Genomic DNA, 24760 nt, shown 5'->3' on the forward strand with positions numbered 1-24760 from the left:
TAGGTTTGGGCCCTTAGTATCTGTAGAGGACAGCAAAAGAGACAACAGGGAAGAGTTCTCATAGTCTATACCTTAACATCCTGTCAAAGCCAGGACATCTACTTCATGCATGAAGAGCTGCTGTTTGAAAGACAAAGCCCAGGAATCTTTATTTTCCTACTGAGTAGTAATTATATAATCAGCACCATGCTAGACATTGGGTTAAAGTGATAAAATGCACAGACATAATTTGATAGTGACCATGAAAATTAGGAGGGATCATGGATTTCACTACTGTCTTTTACTGTTTCATTCTTCTTCTAATGTAGCACTGCCTTAAAGAGATTAAAATATGATATCAGACTTTAAATATGTAACTGTTTATCATGAAGCTACAATAATTAGTTTGGTGATTAATTAATAATAGAACAGTAGAACAGACTAAAATATACCAACTGACCAAAATAGAGATATTTAATATATGATAAAAATAGTATAACTGTGGGCAAAAGTTAGATTGTTCAAAAAATCATATTTGGAGAGTGATGACAGGAAAAATTGTGGCATAGGAAGTGTTAAGAATCCATCTCTCCACGTAGGCAACAATTGTACTTCAGGAAACTAGAAACTGTCTGATGTGACTGTTTTGGAAACTTGAACTCTTTCAGCTTCCAGGGGGAAAATTTTGCTGGTAAACTGTAGTGATTATCAGTCCTTTTTAGCTGTCAGTGCAACAGCAGCTACTCATACTCCAGCCCCCTTCCAAGCCCCATGTCAGTGTAGAGACAGCAACCTGTGTCTCTGGCATGGCTTGTTGGAGTTACAGTGCATAATAAGGCCATTGTTCTCCAAATATCAATGTTTTGTGTTCTGTTATGGATAGCCAATTCTGATTGCTGAGGTGCAGGTAAATAAGCCTGGCAACTGTCGTTTTATCCCTCACCAGCTGAAGTGGCTTCCAGAGGATTTCAGGGAGCCTCATCATTTTTTTTTTTGGACATTCAAAAACAAAACAACTGCATATACAGGGTAATTTAGAAAGGCACTATGTATGCCCAAGGAAAGATACAGTCCCAGAAAATACCTGAGAAGACCTTAAGCTTCTATTCAATGCTGATTTCTGGCACAGAGAAATGTTACAACAATTTTGAAAACCCCAGAAAACCTTAGGGAAGATACATCATTCAATTTCCAGAGTTACCACATTATATTATTCAAATGTGCACTCTTTAACAAAAGGCCACAAGGCATGAAAAGAAACATAAAAGTATAGCCTATTACAAGAAACAAAATAAATTAAAATGCCTGAGGAAGCATAGATGCAGACTTACTAGACAGAGATGTTAAAACAGTGGTCTTAAATATGCTCAAAGTGCTAAAGGAAGACATGAACAAAGACAGGAAAATAGTGTATGTACAAAATGGCAGTATCAATAAAGATATAGAAATTATGAATAAAGAACCAAAGGGAAATTCTGGAGCTGAAATATACAATTACTAAACTCAAAACGCATTTGAATAGTGCAGAAGCAGATTTCAGCAAGCAGAATGAAGAATCAAAGAACTGGGGAGCCTCTGTGGCTCAGGCCAGTTGTCCTGGCACTTGAGGAAGCAAGGCTATGCTTTCAAGGCCAGCCTGGGCAACATAAGAACCTCTCATTCATTTAAAAAAAAAAAAAAGAATCAGAGAACTAGAAGATAATAACCTTTTAAATTGAGTCTGAGGAACTGAAAGGAGAAAAAAAATGAAGAAAAGTGAACAGAGCCTAAGGGACCTGTAGGACATGATACAGCAGAACAACAGAACAACTTACCCATTATGGGAATATTATGAAGAGAAGAAGAGAGAAAGGGGCAGAGATCATGCAAAAAAAATAATGGCTAAAAACTTCTCAAATTTGATAAAACACATGAATGTAAAAATCCAAGAAGCTCAATGAATTACAAACAGGACAAAACATAGTGACATATGCTAAAACACATCATAATCAAATTATTGAAAAATAAACAGTGAACGTTAAAAGCAGAAAGAGAGAAGTGACTGATCATATACAAGTGATTGTCAATAAGACTGTCAGCCAGTTTGGCATCAGAAACCTGGAGGCCAGAATATGTTGGGTTTATATCATCAAAGTGCTGAGGGACGAGTCAAGTGTCCAGCAAAAATATTTTTAATGGGGATAAATTAAGGCATTCTCAGATAGATAAAAGCTGAGGGAGTTTATTTTCATTAGATATGCCATGTAAGATGTTATAAAGAGAGCCATGGAGATTTAAACAAAAAGAAACTAAACAATAACTCAAAACTGTATGAAGAAATAAAGATCTCTAGCAAATATAAATACATAAGTAATATCAAAAGCCAGTACTGTTACAATTTTGGATTGTAACTCCACTTTTTATTCTTTGTATGACCTGAAAGACAAATGTATAAATATCAATATTTAATGTATGTTTTGGACATGCAATATATAAAGTTATAATTTGACAATAACAGAAAAGAGGATGGAGCTGACTAAAGAAGATACAAAATCTCAAGAGTGGAATGACAGGCTGGGCTTGGTGGCTCAAGCCTGTAATCCCAGCACTTTGGGAGGCCGAGGAGGGTGGATCACGAGATCAAGAGATCAAGACCATCCTGGCCAACATGGTGAAACCCCATCTCTACTAAAAATACAAAAAAAAAAAAAATGGCTGGGCACGGTGGTGTGCGATATAGTCCCAGCTACCTGGGAGGCTGAGGCAGGAGAATTGCTTGAACCCAGGAGGCAGAGGTTGTAGTGAGCCAAGATCGCACCACTGCACTCCAGCCTGGTGCCCGGTGACAGAGTGAGACTCTGTCTCAAAAAAATTAAAAAAAAAAAAGAGTGGAATGACATCAGTAAGATGGCCTACTAGGCAGCTTCAGGCCCTCCCCCCTCACAAACACTCCAATTTAACAGCAGTATATAAACCAGAGTACCTGTGTTAAACTCTAGAGGACAGTTGATAAGAGACACAAGCCATGTGCAGAAAGCAGAAACTGGACCCCTTCCTGACACCTTACACCAAAATTAACTCCAGATGGATTAAAGACTTAAACATAAGACCTGGCACGATAAAAACCCTAGAAGGAAATCTAGGCAAAACTATCCAGGACATAGGAGTAGGCAAGGACTTCATGAACAAAACACCAAAAACATTGGCAACAAAAGCCAAAATAGACAAATGGGACCTAATGAAACTCCACAGCTTCTGCACAGCAAAAGAAACAGTCACTAGAGTGAATCAGCAACCAACAGAATGGGAAAAAATTTTTGCAGTTTACCCATCTGACAAAGGGCTGATATCCAGAATTTACAAAGAACTTAAACAGATTTACAGGAAAAAAACAAACAAGCCCATTCAAAAATGGGCAAAGGATATGAACAGACACTTTACGAAAGAAGACATATATGAGGCCAACAATCATATGAAAAAATGCTCATCGTCACTGGTCATCAGAGAGATGCAAATCAAAACCACACTGAGATACCATCTCACGCCAGTTAGAATGGCGATCATTAAAAAATCAGGAGACAACAGATGCTGGAGAGGATGTGGAGAAAAAGGAACACTTTTACACTGTTGGTGTAATTACACTGTTGAACTAATTACAGTGTAAATTAGTTCAACCATTGTGGAAGACAATGTGGCGATTCCTCAAGGCCTTAGAAATAGAAATTCCATTTGACCCAGCAATCCCATTACTGGGTATATATCCAAAAGACTATAAATCGTTCTACTATAAGGACACATGTACACGAATGTTCATTGCAGCACTGTTTACAATAGCAAAGACCTGGAATCAACCAAAATGCCCATTGATAATAGACTGGATTGGAAAAATGTGGCACATATACACCATGGAATATTATGCAGCAATCAGAAATGATGAGTTTGTGTCGTTTGTAGGGACATGGATGAATCTGGAGAACGTCATCCTCAGCAAACTGACACAAGAACAGAAAATGAAACACCGCATATTCTCACTCATAGGCGGGTGATGAAAAATGAGAACACATGGACACAGAAAGGGGAGTACTAAACACTGGGGTCTATTGGGGGGAAAAGGGGAGGGCCAGTGGGAGGGGGAGGTGGGGAGGGATAGCCTGGGGAGAAATGCCAAATGTGGGTGAAGGGGAGAAGCAAAGCAAAGCACACTGCCATGTGTGTACCTACGCAACTGTCTTGCATGCTCTGCTCATGTACCCCAAAACCTAAAATCCAATAAAAAAATTAAAGAAAAAAAAAGAGACACAACCCAGGTCAATGTAAAATCAAGAAAGCATCCAGCAAAAGGGGTGGGGAAAATTATGGTGTTTTCAATGCCCATTTGTGACTTTTTCCCTACACAGCATAGCATAGCACAACTAGGAAGAAACTGATGATAATGAGTTCCACCCTCAAGATGGAAACAAAAGAATGGAACATGTGTCCATTATTCTGTCATGTCTAGGGGCTGCCTGAAAGACTAGTTTTTCTCTCAACTGACTTGGGGCACTTATTGGATAGGAGACATAATTTGGAAGCTGCTAAAAACAGAGATGAGCACCACTGCATGTTAGAATAGCACTTCTGCAGGCAGGCAGACACCAGGGAAAGCAAAAGATCAGAAAAGATTTGAGAGTTCCTAGAACATCTAACTAGGCTGATCGATGATTGTCTTCCCTTGCACAAAGCCAGGAAGCTGAGAGAGTTGGTTGCTTTTTCAAATGCCAAATTCCTGTCAAATATTATGAGGCATACAAAGAAACAGGAAAACATAGCAAAAAAAGGACTAAAATACATCTTCAAAAACCAACCCTAGGAAAACACAGATCTGTGCACTGTCTGACAAATAATTTTAAATGACTGCCATAAAGATGTTCAGTGAGCTAAAAGAGGGCACAGACAAGTAAACTAAATCAGGAAAATGAGGCATGATGAAAATAAGAATGTCAACAAACAGGTAGAAACTATAGAAAAGAACCAAAAGGCAACTTTGGTGCTGCTATAGGTAATAACTGAACTGAAAACTTGACTAGAAGAGTTCAGCAGACTTACGATAGAAACAGAATCTGCAAACTTGAAGACAAGTTATTTGAAATCATCATGTCAAAGGAGCAAGAAGAAAAGAAAATGAAGAAAAGTGAAAAGAACATTGGGGACTTCTGAGACACCATCAAGCACACTGATGTATGCCTTATGTGTATCTCACACAGAGAATAGAGAAAGAAGCAGAGTGATTCTTTGAAGAAATAATGCCATAAAACCCCCCAAATGTGAGGAAAGCAATTGACGTACAAATTCAACCATCTAAAAATATCACTAAGATAAATTGAAAGAGAGCTACAATGAAACATTATAATAAAACTACCTAAAGTAAGAGACAAGGAGAGAATCTTGAAAATTGCAGAAGAAAAGTGACTTACCCCATACAAAGGAGCTTTTATAAAATTATCAGCAGGTTTCTTTATCAAAACCTTGCAAGTCAGAAGGGAGTGAGATGATATATTCAAAAGGCTGAAAGAGAGAGGAAGCAGAACAGGGTGGCAGAATCGAAGGTTGCTGTTTCTAGAAAGCCTCAATGAACTATATGAAAGGGAAATTAAGTAAGTAACTTCATTTACAGTAGCATGTAATGTAATTAAATACTCAGGAATAAATCTAACCAAGGAAGTGAAATTAAAAACTTTTGTGCTTCAAAGGACATAAGTGAAAATTCAACCCAGAGAATGGGAGACAACTTTTTAAATAAAATATTTAGCAATCTAAAATGAATAAGAAGTGTTTCAACTCAAAAATAAAAAGACAACTCAATATAAAAATGGTCAAAAGATATGGATAAATATTTCTCCAAAGAAAATATAAAAATTACAAGTAAGCACATGAAAAGATGCTCAACATCATGAGCTATCAGGGAAATGCAAATCAAAACCCCCAAACATTTCCATACCCATTAGGATGAAATTAATTGAAAGACAAATAATAAGATGTGTTGGTAAGGATATGGCAGTATGAGAATCCTCATACACTACCGGTGGGAATGTAAAATTGTGCAGTTGTTTTGGAAAGCAGTCTGGTAATTCTTCAAACAAATGACCTTATGTTCTAGCAATTTCACTCCTAGGCATATATCCAAGAGAATTGAAAACATATGTCCACACAAAATGTTGTACACACATGTTCATAGCAGCATTATTAATAATAGACAATACATAACAACAACCCAAGTTTGCATCAACTGATGAATAGATAAATAAAATGTGATACATTCATACAATGGAATAATTTTCAGCAGTAAGAAGCAATGAAGTACTAGTAAATGCTACAACATGGAAGAACCTTATGCTAAGTGGAAGGAGTCACAAAGAACCATTATAGTAAATTGCTATAATTTTACATAGCTCCGGCATCTACCTTTGATATAGGGTTAACTTTCCAACTTTCTTATATCAGAGGCAGGGCCTAATCACCTAATTCTCCACTTCCTCCCACTTTCTCAGTGTGGTCAATCCAGATACCTGCCTTACACAATCAGATATCTAGTACCCTCTCAGACAGATATAATCTACTTGACTTGCTCCACTGACCTTCACAGCCCACATGGACAATGCAAATATGCCACAATGATCACTTCTCAGTGATGGTGTGACCTCCTGGAACTGATGCCTACTTGCTTTAAACTCGCCAGTTTGAACTCCTCCTAGGAAACATGTTTAGGTAATGCCTTTGATCACAATAAAGGCCCAGCCTACAGATCTGTCCCACTCAACACCCTCTGGTTGCACATCCTGCTGTCTTCAGACTTCTCATTGGTCCTTGTGGGCAACCCTCTTCTCTTGTAGATCTGAGTAATAAAAATATTCTGTATTTCATGTGTTTTGTTTTTCTGTCTTGTCTGGGCCTCATTTGGCTTACACAAGCAAACCTAACTATCCTCCTGGTCAGGGCTCTCCTTGCAAGTGGCTATCTTAGCAGGAATAAACTGGACACAGTTCAAACAAGAGCCACAAGAGTATCTGCTAGTACAAACAAGTTTTCAGTGTGAGGAACACCTGGTCACAGGTTGGACACTTAGGCATTAGGCCGTCTGCCAGGATGAAGCATCCTGTGAAAAGCACACTGTAAACATTAAAGACCATCTCTCTTAGAGCCCCATTCAGGGCAGGGCTAGAATTTATAGCCAATCTCCAGACAGAGAACTCAAGACCAAATTAGAAAAAAACCAATACAAATCACAACTATATATTATATGATTCCATTTTATGAAAAATCCAAAATTCACCAATTTATAGAGACAGAAAGATCAATTGTTACCTCTGGTTTGGGGCTTAGGGCAATGCAATCTGACAACTAAGGGACACAGTGTCTTCTTGGGCTTAAAAATGTTACAAAATTGATTTTGGTGATGAATGCGCAACTCTAAGTGTATTACAAGACTTTGAGTTGTACATTTTGAATTGGTGAATTGTATGGTATGTGAATTGTATTTCAGCTTTTTATATGGTATATGAATTGTATTTCAATTAGGCTGGTTTTTAAGATATTATAAACAAGTCAAAAAACAGCATATACTGGAAACACTAGTTAGAACAGATTGGCAATCTACAGGCTCATATTGTGAATTAACAAAGAGATACTATAAATCAGTTGAGTGAATAGCCCAATGGAAAGCTGAGTAAGTAAATAATTAGTTCACAGAAAAGAAAAAAGGTTTGTAGTACTCAACAAAGAGATTTGGGACTTTTGTTAATTATTACTGTTGTTAACCAAGATTTCCTGCAGTCCAATTTTCAGACACTTAGCCTTGCACTTCCCTATACCTTTTGAACCCTGCAATGGCCATGTAACTTGCTTCAGTGAATGCAATATTAAAAAAGATTTTTGTCAGTTCTGGAAGGAAACTTTTAGAGTTACTGTGGGTTCTTATAGTATTTCTCATGATCAGTTTTTTACCATGTCATGGTAACCAGCAATGTTTCAGATTGTGACTATTCCATCATTTTAACCCTCATAAGTAAAGCTCCCAACAGATATGTTAGACATGTAATGTGAACAATAAATATATTTTTATTATTATTGTTTTGAGACAGAGTCTCACTTTGTTGCCCAGGTTGAAATGCAGTGGTGAGATCTCAGTTCACTGCAACCTCTACCTCCTGGGTTCAAGTGATTCTCATGCCTCAGCCACCCCAAAAGCTGGGAATACAAGTGTGCACCACCATTCCTGGCTAATTTTTGCGTTTTTATTAGAGACAGTGTTTAGCCATGTTGGCCAGGCTGGTATCAAACTCCTGGCCTCAAGCTATTTGCCTATCTCAGCCTCTCAAAATTCTGGGTGTTTTTGTTATTTTAAGTTGCCCAGATTTGGGGACCATTTGTTACTGCAATATAATGTAGAACATCATTACTGATAGCTCCCTCACAATTGTAGAACACATTAAAATAATAGGATTCCATTTTTTACCTTTCATATGAACAAAAATAAAAGTTGGATAATTTCCAGTGCTGACAAGGTGTTTCTCAAACACACAGTTTCATTTTTTAAATATTCTTTTTTTTATTGAGAAATAAAAATTATATAAGTGTATGATGTCCAACATGATGTTTCAATATATAGATACATTGTGGGATAACTAAACCAAACTAATTAACACATCTGTTCCACCTCATGAGTTTGTCACAAATTAACAAATCTCCTCTACTCATATATTTGGGTTATATCTATGTTTTCCTATTATAAACAATTCTGTGAGGAACATCCCTGTGGGAAATTTCTAGTACTAAATGATACATTTCACTTTTGTATTTTTATTTGTGTCAGCCCACTTATAGTTCTTCCCCTGTTTCACTGAGCAAGATTACCTGGGTGAATATTGAGAAAAGATCTTGAAAATCTGAAGATTATGCAGGTGCTTGTGTTTGCTGATGCTTGGATCAATTCTGTTTTTTTGTTTTATCTACACTGTGAGTGCACTCTCTCCAAGGTGTTTTTTTCTTTTCTAAAGTCAGCCCCATAGATGAAGGAATAGCAGAGTATTAATATTCTTGTAGCTAAATTGATTTTCACATCCTTAGCTATTTCCTTAGGGAAACATTCTAGAAGTAGAATTCCTGGCTCAAACAATCTCTATTAAATAGCTCTTAGTTGTATTTAAAAAATTAGTCACCTTCTGTCACTTTCTCTATAGTGGCACAGAAATGCTTATCCAGTGATCAATTCAAGTACCTGAACATCGAAGAGAAGTAGAATGTAAATGGCCTGAGAGATTTGTGAAAAATAGCTGTCAGGTAGCATAAAAAGTCAAAAATTTTAGTGTCAGCTGCAATATATAAAGAGCTTAGAAGTCATCACTCCCAAATTTAAATAAGAAAAAGCTGAACAAACTGAAAACAAATGGCCTATTTTTTGGACCTATCAGAGAACTAAGGTCATAGGCAAACCAATACCACAAAATCTGGAGAAACAGTACATTCAGAGTCAAAGCTGAAATCGGCTTAAATGGAATAAAATTTACTAGAGCCATAAACTGGTAAGGACACTTAAATGTTAATTTGATGAATTGCTTACACTGACTGTACAGCAGCAGGAGAGTGAGAAGTTCAGGGAGTCAGTCTTATAGGGACTTTTTATGGATTTAAACTTCAGGAAACTACCTCAGTTCTTATGGTGAAGAACCAAGAATTATCTCCTTGTGAATCTGGCAGAGGGAGAGGAAATACAACTATTTTTAAGTACACCCAGAACATTCTCTATACAACTGACTATCTTAAGGGAGACAAACTACTGGAGCCTTGTCCCACCTGGGGACAGGCATTTCACCAGTTCCAACTCCACCTAGCATTCTTGTCTCACCTTAAGAGGAAAATGTTAAGAAACACTTGTGAGGGCACAGGCCAAAGGAAAATATCCAATTCTAGCCCTTTCTACATTTCCTGTCTCACTTAAGGTTAACAAAAAAAATGAGAAGCACTTGTAAATGTCAGCAAATGGGCAAAAGTTCACAAAAACACTGAAACCTAAAAATAAGACCATGAAATACTTCTCTTTCCTCTCTCCTCCTACTTCCATTTCTACTATATCAATAAGGCCACTGTATTATAGCAGGATATTAAAACAGAAGAAACTGTACATATCAGACCATATTTAAGAAGTCTCTAGGGAAACCCAGTGACAACAGGGAAGACTAAAGCAAGGACATCAGAAGAAAATTAAGCTATAGCAAACAATAAACCCATTTTAAAATTGGGCAAATGATGGGAACAGACACTTGGCCAAAAAAACATATTCAGATGGCAAATGAGCATATGAATACATACTAAACATCACATGTCTAGGAAATTGCAAATTAAAATGACAGTAGAAAGTCCAAAGTTAAGCTAAATGGGCTAAAACAGATCCTTGTCCACAGTGATTGAGAGGGACAAAAGGAAGTAATGTGAGCTGCTGCACAGGCAAGGGATGTGCTAGTGTGCAAGTTCATGAGCATGCATGTAGGAGATGGGGTGGGGTTGGGGGCAGAGGGGTAGGTATCATGAGTCAGTACAGCTGCCTCTATGTCCTAGGCTTAATGCTCCTGAGTTATTTGTTTTGGAAATTTAGATCTTAGGAGCAAGTCAGGGTTACACAGGTGCTGGTGGAGGCACTGAGAACTAAAACCATGGCTGTTGAAATCTGTTAGACTGGAACATATTTTAAGAGGAAATAAGTAGCTCATACCAGTCAGACAGACATAGGTCAGCATCTTCTTTTACCTTTTTATTTACTCTTGACTTTAAAAATGACAAACTATCCAGACTGGTTTCCTCATCTGGTATAAGGAGGTAGTAATCATACATTCTGGTAATAGTCTATAATTTCTTTAAACACAAAGAGGTTAGACCAGGGCCTTTCTCAGTAGAGAAAATGTCTAGCATAGTCCCTGTTTTCTAAAAGAATCAACAACAAATTGCCCAACACATTTCGAACTCTCACAGTAAAACCTATCAGCTTTTGGTAGAACCACTCCTCTGCTGGTAAATATCTTGATAGCAAGATCCCAGTACCTCCAGAATTACCACAGAAACTTGTGCTGGCATAATTTTTTATATATCTGCAAACTTTCAGAGTAGGGAATTGAATAATAAACCTCAGGTGAGCATAAGCACCACGAGAAAGGGGATTCCTTTCTCTTTGGTTTATACTGTATGTCCACTGCCTAGGAGAAAGCAGGAGCTCAATATATATTTGTTGAGTAAATGAAACGTACCAGTGACATTAAGAAAGGGGAAGAACAGCTCAAGAAAGCAAAGAGATTCACACACACCAACAAATTCCAGCAGACCTCAGGCTCTGTTTCCCCAAGCCTGGAATTCATTTATGAAAGTATGCTGTGGAACAGAGAAAATCCATGGCCTTCAGTTAAGGCCATGAAAACAGCAGAGTTAATTGACATGGTGTTCCTCTAATACACAACATTCATCTCCAGATATGGTACAGAATCATCCTCAGATGTTTTCTTCATATCCACAAAATATTGTACAGTTATAGTAAATATCTGATAACAAAGGCTATATGGAAATATGAGAAAATTCATCCTAAGAATAGGGCTCCCTTTTCTACCTGGGAAATATCAGTGGTTTCAGCAAAAAGGAATTTTCTCCAAGATTACCTATAAGAGCCATTTTAAAAGTCACTCACCTTTAGGAAGCAAAGAAGAGAGAATTGATGGTTGTAGTGGTGAGGCATGAGCTCTAAAATGGATCTTCCCAGAGACTGATTCACAGGTAAAGAAAGTAAAGGGGAATAGACTTCATCAGGATGGTGAGTGTATTAGGTTCATACTGCTGCTTTAACCAATTACCACACATAGAATATCTTAAAATAATACAAATGTATTATTACCTTACAGTCCTGGAGGTTGGAAATCTGCAAAGGGTGTCACCACACTAAAATAAAGATGTTGCCAGAGCAGCTATCCCTCTGGGATTTCTAGGGAAGAATCTGTTTGTCTTTTCCAGGTTCTGGAGACAGGCTGTATTTCTTGGATCTTGGCTTCCTTCCATCTTCAAAGCCAAGAATGGCCAGTGTAGATGTTCTCATGCTGCTTCAATCTGACATTGAGTCCCTGCCTCCTTCTTCCACATCTAAAGTACCCTTGCAATTACATTGGCCAAGTTACTGCAGCATACTCTTAAATTCAGCTACTTAGAAATCTTAATGCTCCTTTGCCGGGTAATATAAAATGGTACATGTTCTGGAGAACAGGGCATGGACATCTTTAGGGGACTGTCACCTGCCAAACACAATGAAGGTAGTTTTCAAATGGACAGCAGTAACCACATCAACATGGTGTTGAACTGCATTACTCTGTCTGTCCCATGCAGGAAGCAGGGAAAAGAGGGGCTCAAGAGTAAAGGATGGAAGGATGGATGTAGGGGTGAAAGGAGAGGCTTCAAAAGGAGCCACGGTGAGGGGAGGGGAGTTCATTCTCAGGATGCTCTCCTGAGAATGACTGCTGAAATAGCAGGTAGTTGTGACAGGTGGCTGAGATCCAAGCTGGTTCGAATACCAGCCACATTTCTACACTGCCAAATGTCATGGCAAGAGAAGACTTGACAGGGGACGGAAGAGGAGCAGGATCTTCCCCACCTGGTACCATCAAAGAGGGAGGACTGTTATGACCTCCTGCGGGTCCTGACAGGGAAAGGCCCTCTTTTGGGGGTAACTGTGGGGATGGCCTAATGCCAACGTGAGCCAACATTTGAAATGAGAAAAAGTGGTGTGGCATAAAGAAATGGGTCTGGTGCAGACCAGTGGTTGGTTTCCTAGGGTTAGAGGTCTAGCTCTACCTTCTTTTCCGGAAGGAGCAGTGGCAAGGGCTTGATGGGAGCCCCTTGCCCTGCAGTTCACTTAAGAGCAGGTGTACCTTCATCCCCTGCCTGGTTCTATCAAGCAGAGAAAGAAACGCTCAGGACCACCTTAGAGTCCCGGGCCTAGGTGGCCTGAAATCGCCTCTCCCCTCCCAGACTGCAGTGCTGACACCCGATCTGCCATTAGCATACAGGAAGAGGGGTGAGGAGCCTGGGGAGAGGGAGGGGGCAGACACCCAGCAGTCCTTGTCGGGGGACGGTTGGGAGGGGTTGCAGACACACCAAGGGGCGGCTTGGTATCCATCCGCTGCTCCCTCCAGTGCGGCTCTTCCCGACCTCCCGATCCTGTCCCCCGCCCTGGTCCCCAGCCACCCGCTGGTCCCACATATTGTAGCAGCGCCAGAAATATGGTGGTGGTCGCCACGTTAGGGTCCGCGAGGGCCTCCTGACGCAGCGTGGTGCCAATGCGCACGTCCAGGCTGCGGCTCGTCACGGCCCCGCCCACCTCTGGGTCGGAACCACGGTGGGCCTGGGAGGGGGCGTCGAGCCCTTTCGCGCCGTATCCCTCCGCCCCCCTTTCCCGACACCCTTGCGGCGAGCGATTCTTGCCGCATCCTGCGCAGCCCCTGCCTACTTTGCTGCAGAGGCGTGGGGGGCGGGACGCCTCTTTGCCATTCGGATCGCGGGGAAAGCAGTGGGCATCCAAGTGAGGAGCCGCCAAAGAGAGCTGAGGAGAAGAGGGGGAGGCCGAGGACCTGGGCCCTGGGCCTCTGAAGGCAACTGGGGGTGCGTGAGTAGGGGGACCAGGGTGCGGGGGTGATCTGCCAGGGTGTCCCGGCTGGCAGCCTGCTCCGCGGACCCTGGCAGCCTGGCAACGAGTAGACGATCCGGTCGGAGCCAGGCGCTGGAGAGAGGTGCGCAATGCCGGAGACCCCTGACGATGAGGAGGCGGTGACTGGTGCGGGCCAGGCCGGGCTGGGCCAAGGGCTGAGGGGCTGACTCGGGAAGCACCGTCAGATCCTCTGGAGGAGAACCGCGCTGACCGCTTCCCAGCCAGCTTTGCAGGCGCCCGCGCCCCGCCCTCGATGGTGTCTGTGCCCAGAGAGGGCTGGCGGTAGGCTCCTGCAGGAGAAATGGCGGAGCGGGAGCCCTTGTGGGGTTCGCCCAGGGAGGCCATTGGGGGGCATCCCAGCTCTGTGCCCAGCCCGCGGGAGGTGGGCCACGTTCCCTACTCCGGACCCTGATTCCGGAAAGCGGCCTGAGGGGCCCCTGTCCTGGGTGCCTTCCCACAGGCTCCAGGTTGATGCCAACGTCTTCTGTCTGCGCGGTGGGTCTTGCGCATTCTGACAGGCCACACTGAGCATCTGTAGAAGAGAGGCTTGAGATAAAGCAGGAGGAGGAAAACAGCCTAAATTTCTGGAGTTGTGTGGGGATGGGGGGTGGGTGCCAAACATTTAATGGGGACCAGAAACGGGGTGGGGGACTGCGACCAGGGCAGGGCAGGCATCCAGGAGCACCTCCTAATCTTTCCTTCTCTAAAGGCCTTCCAGGCGCTTCCCCCACCTTCCATCCCCACCTGCCTCCTCCACCGTCCTAATCTGGGGGCATGAAAGGGTGGGCTTTGGAGGTGGGGGTGATGAGGGAGACATACTGACAAGTACCAATTCACAACCTGTTTTCTAGAATATGCGGCGCCCTTCCCCCATTTTATGCTGCGCAGAGCCCAGGGGATGTGGCGCACCTAGTGGTGAATCCTCAGAATTGGAGAAGGCAGTAATGGGAAGAGTATGACGTCAAGACAAGGAGCTGTTATCTCTGGAACCTTGAAGTGGGGCCTAAATGAAACGAGAATATTCCACCAGCAAAACCCCGGATGTTGAAAGACAGATATTAATAATATGGGGACTCTTATCCTTGGTGTTGGTCTGCCACCCCTCATTTCCTGACTGTCTTACCTTTTCATCTGTTTGTCCATAGGCCTGCTTCAAGGCTGGTCAGTTCTGCAAGAAAGGCAAGAGAGAGGAGTCTGGCTCACACCTCTGGAGGTTGGTGACGAGGGGGAGGGAGCAATGAAGGGGACAGCTGGAGAGAGAGAGCATGGCAGGTGGCTTTGAGCCCAGTGGGTGCAGACCTACTTCTACTCTGCCGGGTTTGCACAGTGCCAGCATCCTTTTTATTTGTTGCAGGAGACAGGAGATAGATGTAGGTTGGGTTGTGACTCAGAAAAGGCCCGAGAGCAGGGACCAGGAGACGGGAAACAATAGACATATGGAACCCTTGAATGGGAAGAGAGATACTTGTCACAGGGGCCAGAGTACCTGCCTATCTACCAAGTACTCAGACCCCATTCTCTCCTGTATGTTTACTTGTCTGTAGGACCCCCTTCTGTCAGCTGTGGCGCTTGACACCACTTGCACAAGAAAAGGAGGGGGAAACTGCACCACGTCGGTGAAGGTTGGTATGAAAGCCTATACTTTTGGGTTGGGTAGTGGAGACCAGCATGGGTTCGGGAGTGATTAGGGTCCATTCTAGGGGCTTCTCAGCCCCTCCCGTTGCCAACACACTTTCCCACCGTTGCTGGACCTGTTTTGTAGCAGGTAGCCAGCCAGAGAGACTTTCTCAAAGCCCAGCTGTCCCACCTAGCATTCAACATCAGTCTCACTTTGTACATCTCTGCATGGGGTGACACGACTGGAAGAGACTCAAAGCCCCATTTCATTCTCTCTCTAGATCCACCTCCAGTGGCTGCTCTGCTGGTGGTGGAGTTGCTGCTGATAACTACCCTCAACAGGTCTGCACCTCAAGCTTGGTTGTGCCTGTTCTGTACTCTGTCTCTATTACTGAATTATTGACTAAGACTGTGTTTGGGAAGGAGGCTGTTTTACTACTGGATTGGATACTGACTCTAACTCTTGTTTCCAAGCCCATATCCTCTATCACCTAAAGATCAGAGTGTGAAGAAACAAACCAGTGATAGATCTGTGGTTCGGGTTTAGACTGAGGTTGGAGTATATTACTGAACTTTCTTCGTAACTTGTACCATGACTGGGGCAGAGGTTGCACCTAGTGCCCAGGCGAAGCCTGAAAAGAAGGCTGAGGAAGAGGTTATGCCTGGGGCTGAGAGAGAGAATGATGTCCCACTGGTGGTCAGACCCAAGGTTAGGACCCAGGCAACTACTGGGGCAAGGCCCAAAACTGAGACCAAGTCTGCGTCGAGGTCAAGGCCCAAAACTGGGACCAAGTCTGTGCCAGGGGCAAGGCCCAAAACTGAGACCAAGTCTGTGCGGGGGGCAAGGCCCAAAACTGAGAACAAGTCTGTGCCGGGAGCAAGGCCCAAAACTGAGGCTCAAACAATGTCTGGGGCAGGGCCCAAAACTGACCCCCAAGTAATGGGTGGAGCTAGGCCCAAAAATGAGGCTCAGGGAAAGGCAGGGGCTAGGCCCAAAACCAATGCCAGGGCAGTAGGTGGTGCTCGTCCCAAAACTGATGCCAAGGCAATCCCTGTGGCAAGGACCAAGAATGAAGCCCAGGCATGGGACCAAACTGAATTTGGGACTGAGGCAGTGTCACAGGCAGAAGGGGTGTCCCAGACTAATGCCGTTGCCTGGCCACCAGCCACTCCTGAGTCTGGATCGGTTACTAAATCTAAGGGCCTATCTATGGATAGAGAACTAGTCAATGTGGATGCTGAAACCTTTCCCAGTGCCCAAGATCAGAAAGGAATCCAGCCCTGGTTTGGACCAGAGGAGGAGACTAATATGGGGTCTTGGTGTTATTCCAGGCCCAGGGCCAGAGAGAAGGCCTCTAATGAGTCTGGGTTCTGGTCAGCAGATGAGACCTCTACAATGTCTTCTTTCTGGGCTGGAGAAGAGACCAGTGTCAGATCATGGCCCAGGGAAGAGTCCAATACCAGATCCAGGCACAGGGCTAAACATCAGACTAACCCCAGTTCCGGGCCCAGACCCCAGCAAGAAGCCTATGTTGATTCCTGGTCTGGGTCTGAGGATGAGGCTGGCAACCCATTCTCCTGGGCTGGAGAAAATACCAATAACTTGTTCGGGCCCAGAGTCAAGGAAGAGGCAAATATTAGGTCCAAGCCCAGGACAAAGAGAGAAGATTGTTTTGAATCCGAGTCTGAAGATGAGTTCTATAAGCAGTCCTGGGTTTTGCCTGGAGAAGAGGCCAATAGTAGATTCAAGCGCAGAGACAAAGAAGATCCTAATACCAACTTGAAATCCAGGGCCCAGAAAGATGTTAACGGTGATAGAGTCAAACAGGAACCCAGGTTTGAGGAGGAAGTCATTATTGGGTCCTGGTTCTGGGCAGAAAATGAGGCCAGTTTGGAGGGTGGAGCTTCAGCAATCTGTGAATCTGAGCCAGGAACTGAGGAGGGGGCTGTTGGTGGATCCTTGTACTGGGCTGAGGAACAGTCCAGTTTGGGGGCTGTGGCCAGACAGGAGGCCAAGCCAGAGTCTGAAGAAGATGCCATATTTGGGTCCTGGTTCTGGGATAGAGATGAGGCCTGCTTTGACCTAAATCCCTGTCCTGTGTACAAGGTCAGTGACAGGTTCAGAGATACAGCTGAAGAGGAGCTTAATGCATCCTCCAGGCCCCAAACCTGGGATGAGGTCACTGTTGAATTCAAACCTGGTCTTTTTCATGGGGTTGGCTTCCCATCTACAAGCCCCTTTAGATTTACTGAAGATGCTTCTGAAATGTTTGAGGCAAAGCCCAAGAACCTGGAACTTAGCCCAGAAGGGGAAGAGCAGGAATCTTTGCTTCAGCCTGATCAGCCTAGCCCTGAGTTCACATTTCAGTATGATCCTTCCTACCGGTCAGTCCGGGAAATTCGAGAGCATCTTAAGACCAGGGAGAGTGCAGAGTCTGAGAGTTGGTCCTGCAGCTGCATACAATGTGAGCTAAAAATTGGTCCTGAAGAGTTTGAAGAACTCCTTATATTAATGGACAAAATTCGGGATCCTTTTATTCAAGAAATATCTAAAATTGCAATGGGTATGAGAAGTGCTTCTCAATTTACCCGAGATTTCATTCGAGATTCAGGTGTTGTCTCACTTATTGAAACCTTGCTTAATTATCCATCCTCTAGAGCTAGGACAAGTTTTTTGGAAAATATGATTCACATGGCTCCACCTTATCCAAATCTAAACATGATTGAGACATTCATATGTCAAGTGTGTGAGGAAACCCTTGCTCATAGTGTGGATTCCCTTGAGCAGCTGACTGGAATAAGGATGCTTAGACACCTCACTATGACTATTGACTATCACACACTGATTGCCAACTATATGTCTGGATTTCTCTCCTTATTAACCACAGCCAATGCGACAACAAAGTTCCACGTTCTGAAAATGCTATTGAATTTGTCTGAAAATCCTGCTGTGGCAAAACATCTATTCAGTGCCAAAGCTCTTTCAATATTTGTGGGTCTCTTTAACATAGAAGAGACAAATGATAATATTCAAATTGTTATTAAAATGTTTCAGAACATCAGTAACATTATAAAAAGTGGAAAGATGTCCTTAATTGATGATGATTTCAGTCTTGAGCCGCTTATTGCTGCATTTCGTGAATTTGAGGAGTTAGCTAAGCAACTACAAGCCCAAATAGACAATCAAAATGATCCTGAGGTGGGACAACAAAGTTAATATGATTAAACACCTGCCGCTGATCAGCCTTATGTTCCCAAAGAGCCCTGAGTAGTGCTTTGGTGTTCACAGTCTGGTTTTTTGTTGTAACTTATATATTTTATTGCTGATGTTAACTTTGTCAGACTCTTGTTTTGAGCTGGATCATTTTGTGGATGCCAAATGAATATCAAAACTGAAAAAACATTTGTTGATATTTGTCTTGCTGTCCAGATTGTGATATTTTTCAGTATTAAGCTTTCAGTGAACTGTGTCACCTGAGTAAGCTGCCCTGCTATTCGCTGTTTAAATATATGGTTCTCTATTCGAATCTGTGTTTTCAATAAAGTTCTATGTTAAAATTGGCATAAGTGACCCTTCTTCAGTTTAAGAACCATGTACAGATACACTGTGTGCACTTACAAACATAGGTAATTATTAGTATGACAAACATGCACTCATTAGAAAATTCTGTTCTTGGAGCTTAAGAAGGGAGAGATTATTGTGGGCTGTGATACTTGAGGAATGCTTCTGAGACCAGAGACCCACTTAAATTGGTCAGGATAGAACAAATTTGTCAGGACAGGAGGACAAGACAAGTTGCCCGCCTACTTCCCCAATTATGAGCCTTCCAAACAAGCAACCTAAAATTAATACTTCTTATAGGACTCATTTAAATTACCATCTTAGCCCTGGGACTTGCCTAAGAGTAGGATAAGACAAGTCATTAGGTTGTTCTTCAAAGTGGGCAGCAGTGGTTTGAAAAAGTGTGTAACTGAGAAATCTGTTCTGGTAGCATGGATGAACACTGTCTGAAACAAGTAAAAGGAGTTTGATGAGAAATGCAGTTAGAAAGTTAGGAAGAGACCAGTTTGGGGAACAGAATAAGCCAAATCTGCATATTTAAAATTCAAAGTACAGGTGTTACTTCAATGCCACCTAAAGGCTGAAAGAGTAGGATAGCACAATTAAATGGAGTGGGGAATAGGATTTCCTTTATATTCCTAGACAAAGGAAAGTGTTAAGGAAATACCATGCAGCCATTCAAATGATTATATATGGATAGGTTTATTGACACAAAATGACAATTATTTTATATTTGGTAAATAGAGAAGAATGTGACCTCATGTGTGGAAAATTAGATTCCGAATTTTGAAACATCTGCAAATCTACACAATTCCTATGCAATTTCAATATGAATTTCTAAACACTTCATACATTCCACAGTCTGGAATAAAATATATGCTATGTTAAAAAATACTCAGAGACAGGCATTGGGGAGATACAAATATTAATAAGACAAAAAATTAATACACTTTTGTGCCTTGAGTCATAGATGAGCATGCTAGAAAGGACACAGTTATATAAATTAATAAACTATAAGTGTTAAAAAATGGTTAGAGATAATATTTAGAAAAGTTGTAAATGAATGAGCTGTCAGAAAGACTAGCTTGTTATAAAATGTTTTCAAGACAAAAATTAAAATGGGCCAGGCACAGTGGCTCACACCTGTAATCCCAGTCCTTTGGGAGGCCAAAGCGGGAGGATCGCTTGAGCTCAGGAGTTCAAGGCCAGCCTGAGCAACATGGTGAAGCCTTTTCTCCACTAAAAATGCAAAAAATTAGCCCAGTATGGTGGCACATGCTTGTAGTCCTAACTATTCAGAAGGCTGAGGTGGGAAAATTGCTTGAGCCTGGAAAGTTGAGGCTCCAGTGAGTCATGATCACAACACTGCACTGCAACCTGGGTGATGGGAGTGAACCTCTGCCTCAAAAAACTAAACAAAATTAAAATTACCAAGGGTGGGCCAGGCGCGGTGGCTCACACCTATAATCCCAGCACTTTGGGAGGCCAAGGTGGGTGGATCACTTGAGGTCAGGAGTTCGAGACCAGCCTGGCCAACATAGTGAAATGCCGTCTCTACTAAAAATACAAACACTTAGCCAGTCGTGGTGGTGCATGCCTGTAATCCCAGCTACTGGGGAGACTGAGGGAGGAGACTTGCTTGAACCCAGGAGGCAGAGGTTGCAGTGAGCTGAGGTCACACCACTGAACTCCAGCCTGGGTGACAGAGCAAAAGTGTTAAGTTTAATAGAATGTTCATAGTAAAAAAAATGGCACCTTTTTCACAGAATTATTACTGTAATAAACATAACAGTTCCTTTTGAAGTAACAACAAAGTTCTGGAGCTAGATAGTGGCAATGGTTGTGCATTGAGAATGTACTGAGTTGTATACTTTAAAATGGTTAAAATGGTAAATTTTATGTGTATTTTGCTGCAATAATTTAAAAAATGACCACACCCTACCTTCAGTCAGGAGAATTGGAAAAGCCAGGGATAGATGTTGCTTTGGAGAGGAAATTCAGACTTATGAGAAATATCAACTGTTTTATTATTTTTAGACATGATTAAATTTTTTTTGTCTGAGGATGTTCTAAATTTTCAAAGGTAAAATTACAACTCAGGTAAATATAAAAGAATATGTGAAAGATTTTTCAACACAATGAACAACTAAGATTAAGAAAATAGTTGAAGGTTATATGTGTATACAGTATATACAACAAACATATAAACAAAAAATATGCACTTTGAATTTCATAAACACATAGGAAATTAATAAATGTTAGAATAACATTGCCAGGTTAAATTCAAAACTGGTTAATATCTTACATGGCAATAAATTGTAATATTTAAGGTTATCTATTGCACTGGACAAAAATTTCCATATCTATTGAACAAAATATCTACATGGTAACATCAATGTCTACAGAGTTGAAAAATAGGTAAATCAATAGACATCCCAGCACTGCTATGAAATGTCGTCCAGTAACTAATGGTGACTTTCTCTAAGTTTTGTATAATTTTTCTGACAGTACAACATGATTTTTTTCCCCCACCTGATCCTAGTTTGGTAAGATATATAGAAGTGGCAGTTTTGCCTCCCTTCACACACCATAAGTTTTAACAGGGATCATCCTGATGGTGCAAACTGGAGTTTGAATGTTTGTTTTGCTGACCAGCATTTTTCAAGACAGATCCTGTGTGTATTTTAGTATGTCACTCAAGTCGTATACAAAATTAAAAATCGGCTGGGCACGGTGACTCACATCTGTAATCCCAGCACTTTGGGAGGTCAAGGCAGGCAGATCATGTGGTCAGGTGATCGAGACCATCCTGGCCAACATGGTGAAAACCCATCTCTACTAAAAATACAAAATTAGCTGGGCGTGGTGGCATGTGCCTCTAATCCCAGCTACTCAGGAGGCCGAGGCCAGAGAATCGCTTGAACCTAGGAGGCAGAAATTGCGGTGAGCCAGGATCGCGCCACTAGACTTCAGCCTGGGCAACCAGAGCAAAACTCCGTCTCAAAAAAAAAAAAAAAAAATTAACTTCATCTCCCAAATGCTCATCGAATGTTCCTTGCCAGCCGAGTGGTCCTCCAGAGCAAATCCCGGCCTTCCTTCCAGCTGTCTGGGCCGGTAGCTTCAGGGTCTGCTAGCAAGCACTTCAAAGGCAGAAGAAGATTGTCATCCAAGATACAGGGCTGCCGCAAACAAGCTGACTGCGCAGTCACGCGGGAGTGGCGGGCTGGGGCTGACGGTGGGTCATGTGACCAGGCTCTGGATTAGACCGGCCAAAAGGAGTGTTTTCTTACACCCAGAAAGGACCCGAAAGGCGGACGACACCTGTGCTCTGCAGAGTAGGACGTGGGAGGAACGGCGGGATGTTAACGTGGGTAGGTGTGTTTCCATGTTGCATCAGCCTGAAAAGTAATTTTTCAGGCGACCGGAATTACAGCACTTGTTGGTAAAGGAAACAATCCCTCAGCCAACCGGGAGCGTCTTAGCTGGTCTGTCTTTTGTCCAGGAGCTCAAGAAGCAGAGTCTACCTGCCCAAGACATTTGTGGAGAGAAGCAGCGGTTGCTATTGGAGAAGGTGGGTGCAGGGACAGCAGATGGCATCACTGAGAGGCGATGGCTGAGACTAGATGTGGGTGCAGGTACTGCCTCAGATCCGCCTGCTCCCTCCTGCCTTCTGAACACCCTTTTCCCCTCATTCAAGGGATCCCAGCCCAGCGCCCTGTGTTTCTGTGTGTGGGTGTGGGAGGTGGGCATATGGATGAAGTTGGCTTCAGAGGAGCCCAGAGAGGGAAAATGGTGAAGTGACAATTAGTGAACACAGGTGGTGCTGGATCAGAAAAGGTAGGGGTGGGGATGGGAATCATGAGCTATGTTTTGGCGCTCACTCTACTCTCTGTCTGTCTTCCTACTAGCAGTATTCAGGCAGTGGGGATTGCCGATACCAGCTCAAAATTGGGGCAGAGTGGAGGAGGGCAGAAGAAGGAAACACATACATCTGCCTTTTGCTCCAACGCTCCAGCTGGCTGGGGATGCAAGAGAGGAATGAACCTCAAGCCGGGCAGTTTTAGGAAAAGGAGAAGGACACAGAGACTCGAGGGGAGGAAGCCTAGATGCTCTGGGCCCTTTACCTAGGATTTCTCATTAGGATACTCCAAGGTTCTCGACCCCCAAGGGGATTCCTGGATCTCAGCCCCATGCAGCAGGGTCTCAGTCCCACTGAGGGACACAAAGTGGGTTGCTGCTCCATGTGACACTCTCTCTCCTTGCTTTTCTTGGGCCTCAGAAGAGGGTCTTTCTCGGGACCACCTACAGAAACTGCTTCATGGATAGTCTCATAGGTTTCCCTCTGCATACCCTTTGCTCTCTTGTGTTGGGATCTCTGCTCATTCCTTAGGGCATGTTTCTTTGGTCCCATCCCAGATAGCAGCCTTGTGATAAGTCCTTGTCCTCTTTCACATTGCGTATCCTCCTTTCCCCCTACCCCATGCATCCACTGAGTACCAAGTGAAAGAAAATGGTTCCTCTACTCACAATACTTTTGGCAAAGAATGTGTGGATTTCTCACACCAAGAAATTCTATTATTTGAGGACACCAGCTAGGTATCCTACAATTTGGTTCAATTCTGACACTGCCCAGAGTTAGTGCAGACCTCTCTAGTTAGGGGCTCATTCCCAAAAGACTGCCTTCTCCCTACTTCAGATAACAATCACAAGTAATGGCTCTCCAGGTTACTCACAGTTCTTTCTCACTTACCTACTGATTGGGAGTTCTCACAACCCCCTCCTCAGGTTCAATAATTTGCTATAACGGCCCACAGAACTCAGGGACACTACTTCCTATTACTGGTTCATTATAAAGAACATAGTTTTAAAACAGAAGAAAAGATACATAGGGCAAGGTCTAGAAGGGTCCCAAATGCAGAAGCTGCCATCCATGTGGATTTGGGATGCACTGCCTTCCCAGAATATGAATGAGTTCACCAACCTGGACTCTCTCAGACATTTGGGGTTTTTGTAGAGGTTTCATTACACAAGCATGATTGATGAAATCACTGACCCTTGGTGATTAGCTTAATCTTCAGCCTCTCTATTCTCCTTGGAGTTCAAGGAGTGAGGCTGAAAGTTCCAACCCTCTATTCATGCCTTGGTCCTTCTGGTGACCATCCCTATCTTGAGGCTGTCTAGTAGCCCCCACTCACCAGCCATCTCAGTAGCATAAGACACTTTTAATCACTCCAGAGATGACAAGGGTCTTAGTATCAAGAACTTGAGACTAAAGCCACATGTAACAAAAGATGCTTCTATTATCCCTATCAGGAAATAGCAAAGATTCTAGGAGCTCTATGCCAGAAATATAAGACAAAGAATTATGGTTACCAGAGGCTGGAAAGGGTATTGGGGATGGGGTATAAAAAGGAGTTGGTTAATGGATACAACAATACAGTTAGATAGAAGGAATATGATCCTACTGTTCAATAGCACCATAGGGTGACTATAGTTAACAGTATTATATATTCAATATAATTAGAAAATAGATTTGGAATGTTCTCAGTGCAACAAAATGATAAATATTTGAGGTGATGTATATCCCAATTATATTACACATTGTATGCTTGTATCAAAATATAATTTATACAATTTATACTTGTACAAATTGTACAAGTATTGCATATCTACATAAATTAAAAATTTTTTAAACAACTTATTTCAAATTTGAATCAAAATGAAAAAAGATCAAATGCTTATTTCTTCATATATCACAATATATACAAAGTCAGTGTAAGAAAGTGTTGGGGCCAGGTGCGGTCACTGATGCCTGTAATCCCAGTGCTTTGGGAAGCCAGAGTGGGTGGATCATGAGGTCAAGAGATTGAGAATATCCTGGCCAACATAGTGAAGCCATGTCTCTGCTAAAAATA

The 24760-nt window shown here is 42.5% G+C and overlaps 1 protein-coding gene across 5 annotated transcripts in view; it reads left to right on the top strand.

Moving 5' to 3' along the window:
* The window catches only part of GPRASP2 (G protein-coupled receptor associated sorting protein 2), a 45588-nt gene extending 26743 nt beyond the window's left edge, over nt 1-18845 (top strand). Inside the window, exons 1-4 of one of the 5 annotated variants that reach the window (XM_035289108.3) lie at nt 13505-13748; nt 14518-14879; nt 15211-15288; nt 15565-18845. In XM_035289108.3, coding sequence (XP_035144999.1) covers nt 15876-18500 — 2625 coding nt within the window. In that variant the 5' untranslated portion in view covers nt 13505-13748; nt 14518-14879; nt 15211-15288; nt 15565-15875 and the 3' untranslated portion in view covers nt 18501-18845. Of the gene's footprint in view, nt 1-13504; nt 13749-14517; nt 14880-15210; nt 15289-15564 lie in introns of those variants that run through there. The other 4 variants (XM_017968244.4, XM_008989663.4, XM_008989664.5 and 1 more) reach the window with 4 other exon arrangements.
* Nucleotides 18846-24760: the final 5915 nt, after the last annotated feature.

Source organism: Callithrix jacchus, chromosome X, assembly GCF_049354715.1.
Source record: "Callithrix jacchus isolate 240 chromosome X, calJac240_pri, whole genome shotgun sequence".
NCBI classification, from domain to species: Eukaryota; Metazoa; Chordata; class Mammalia; order Primates; family Cebidae; genus Callithrix; species Callithrix jacchus.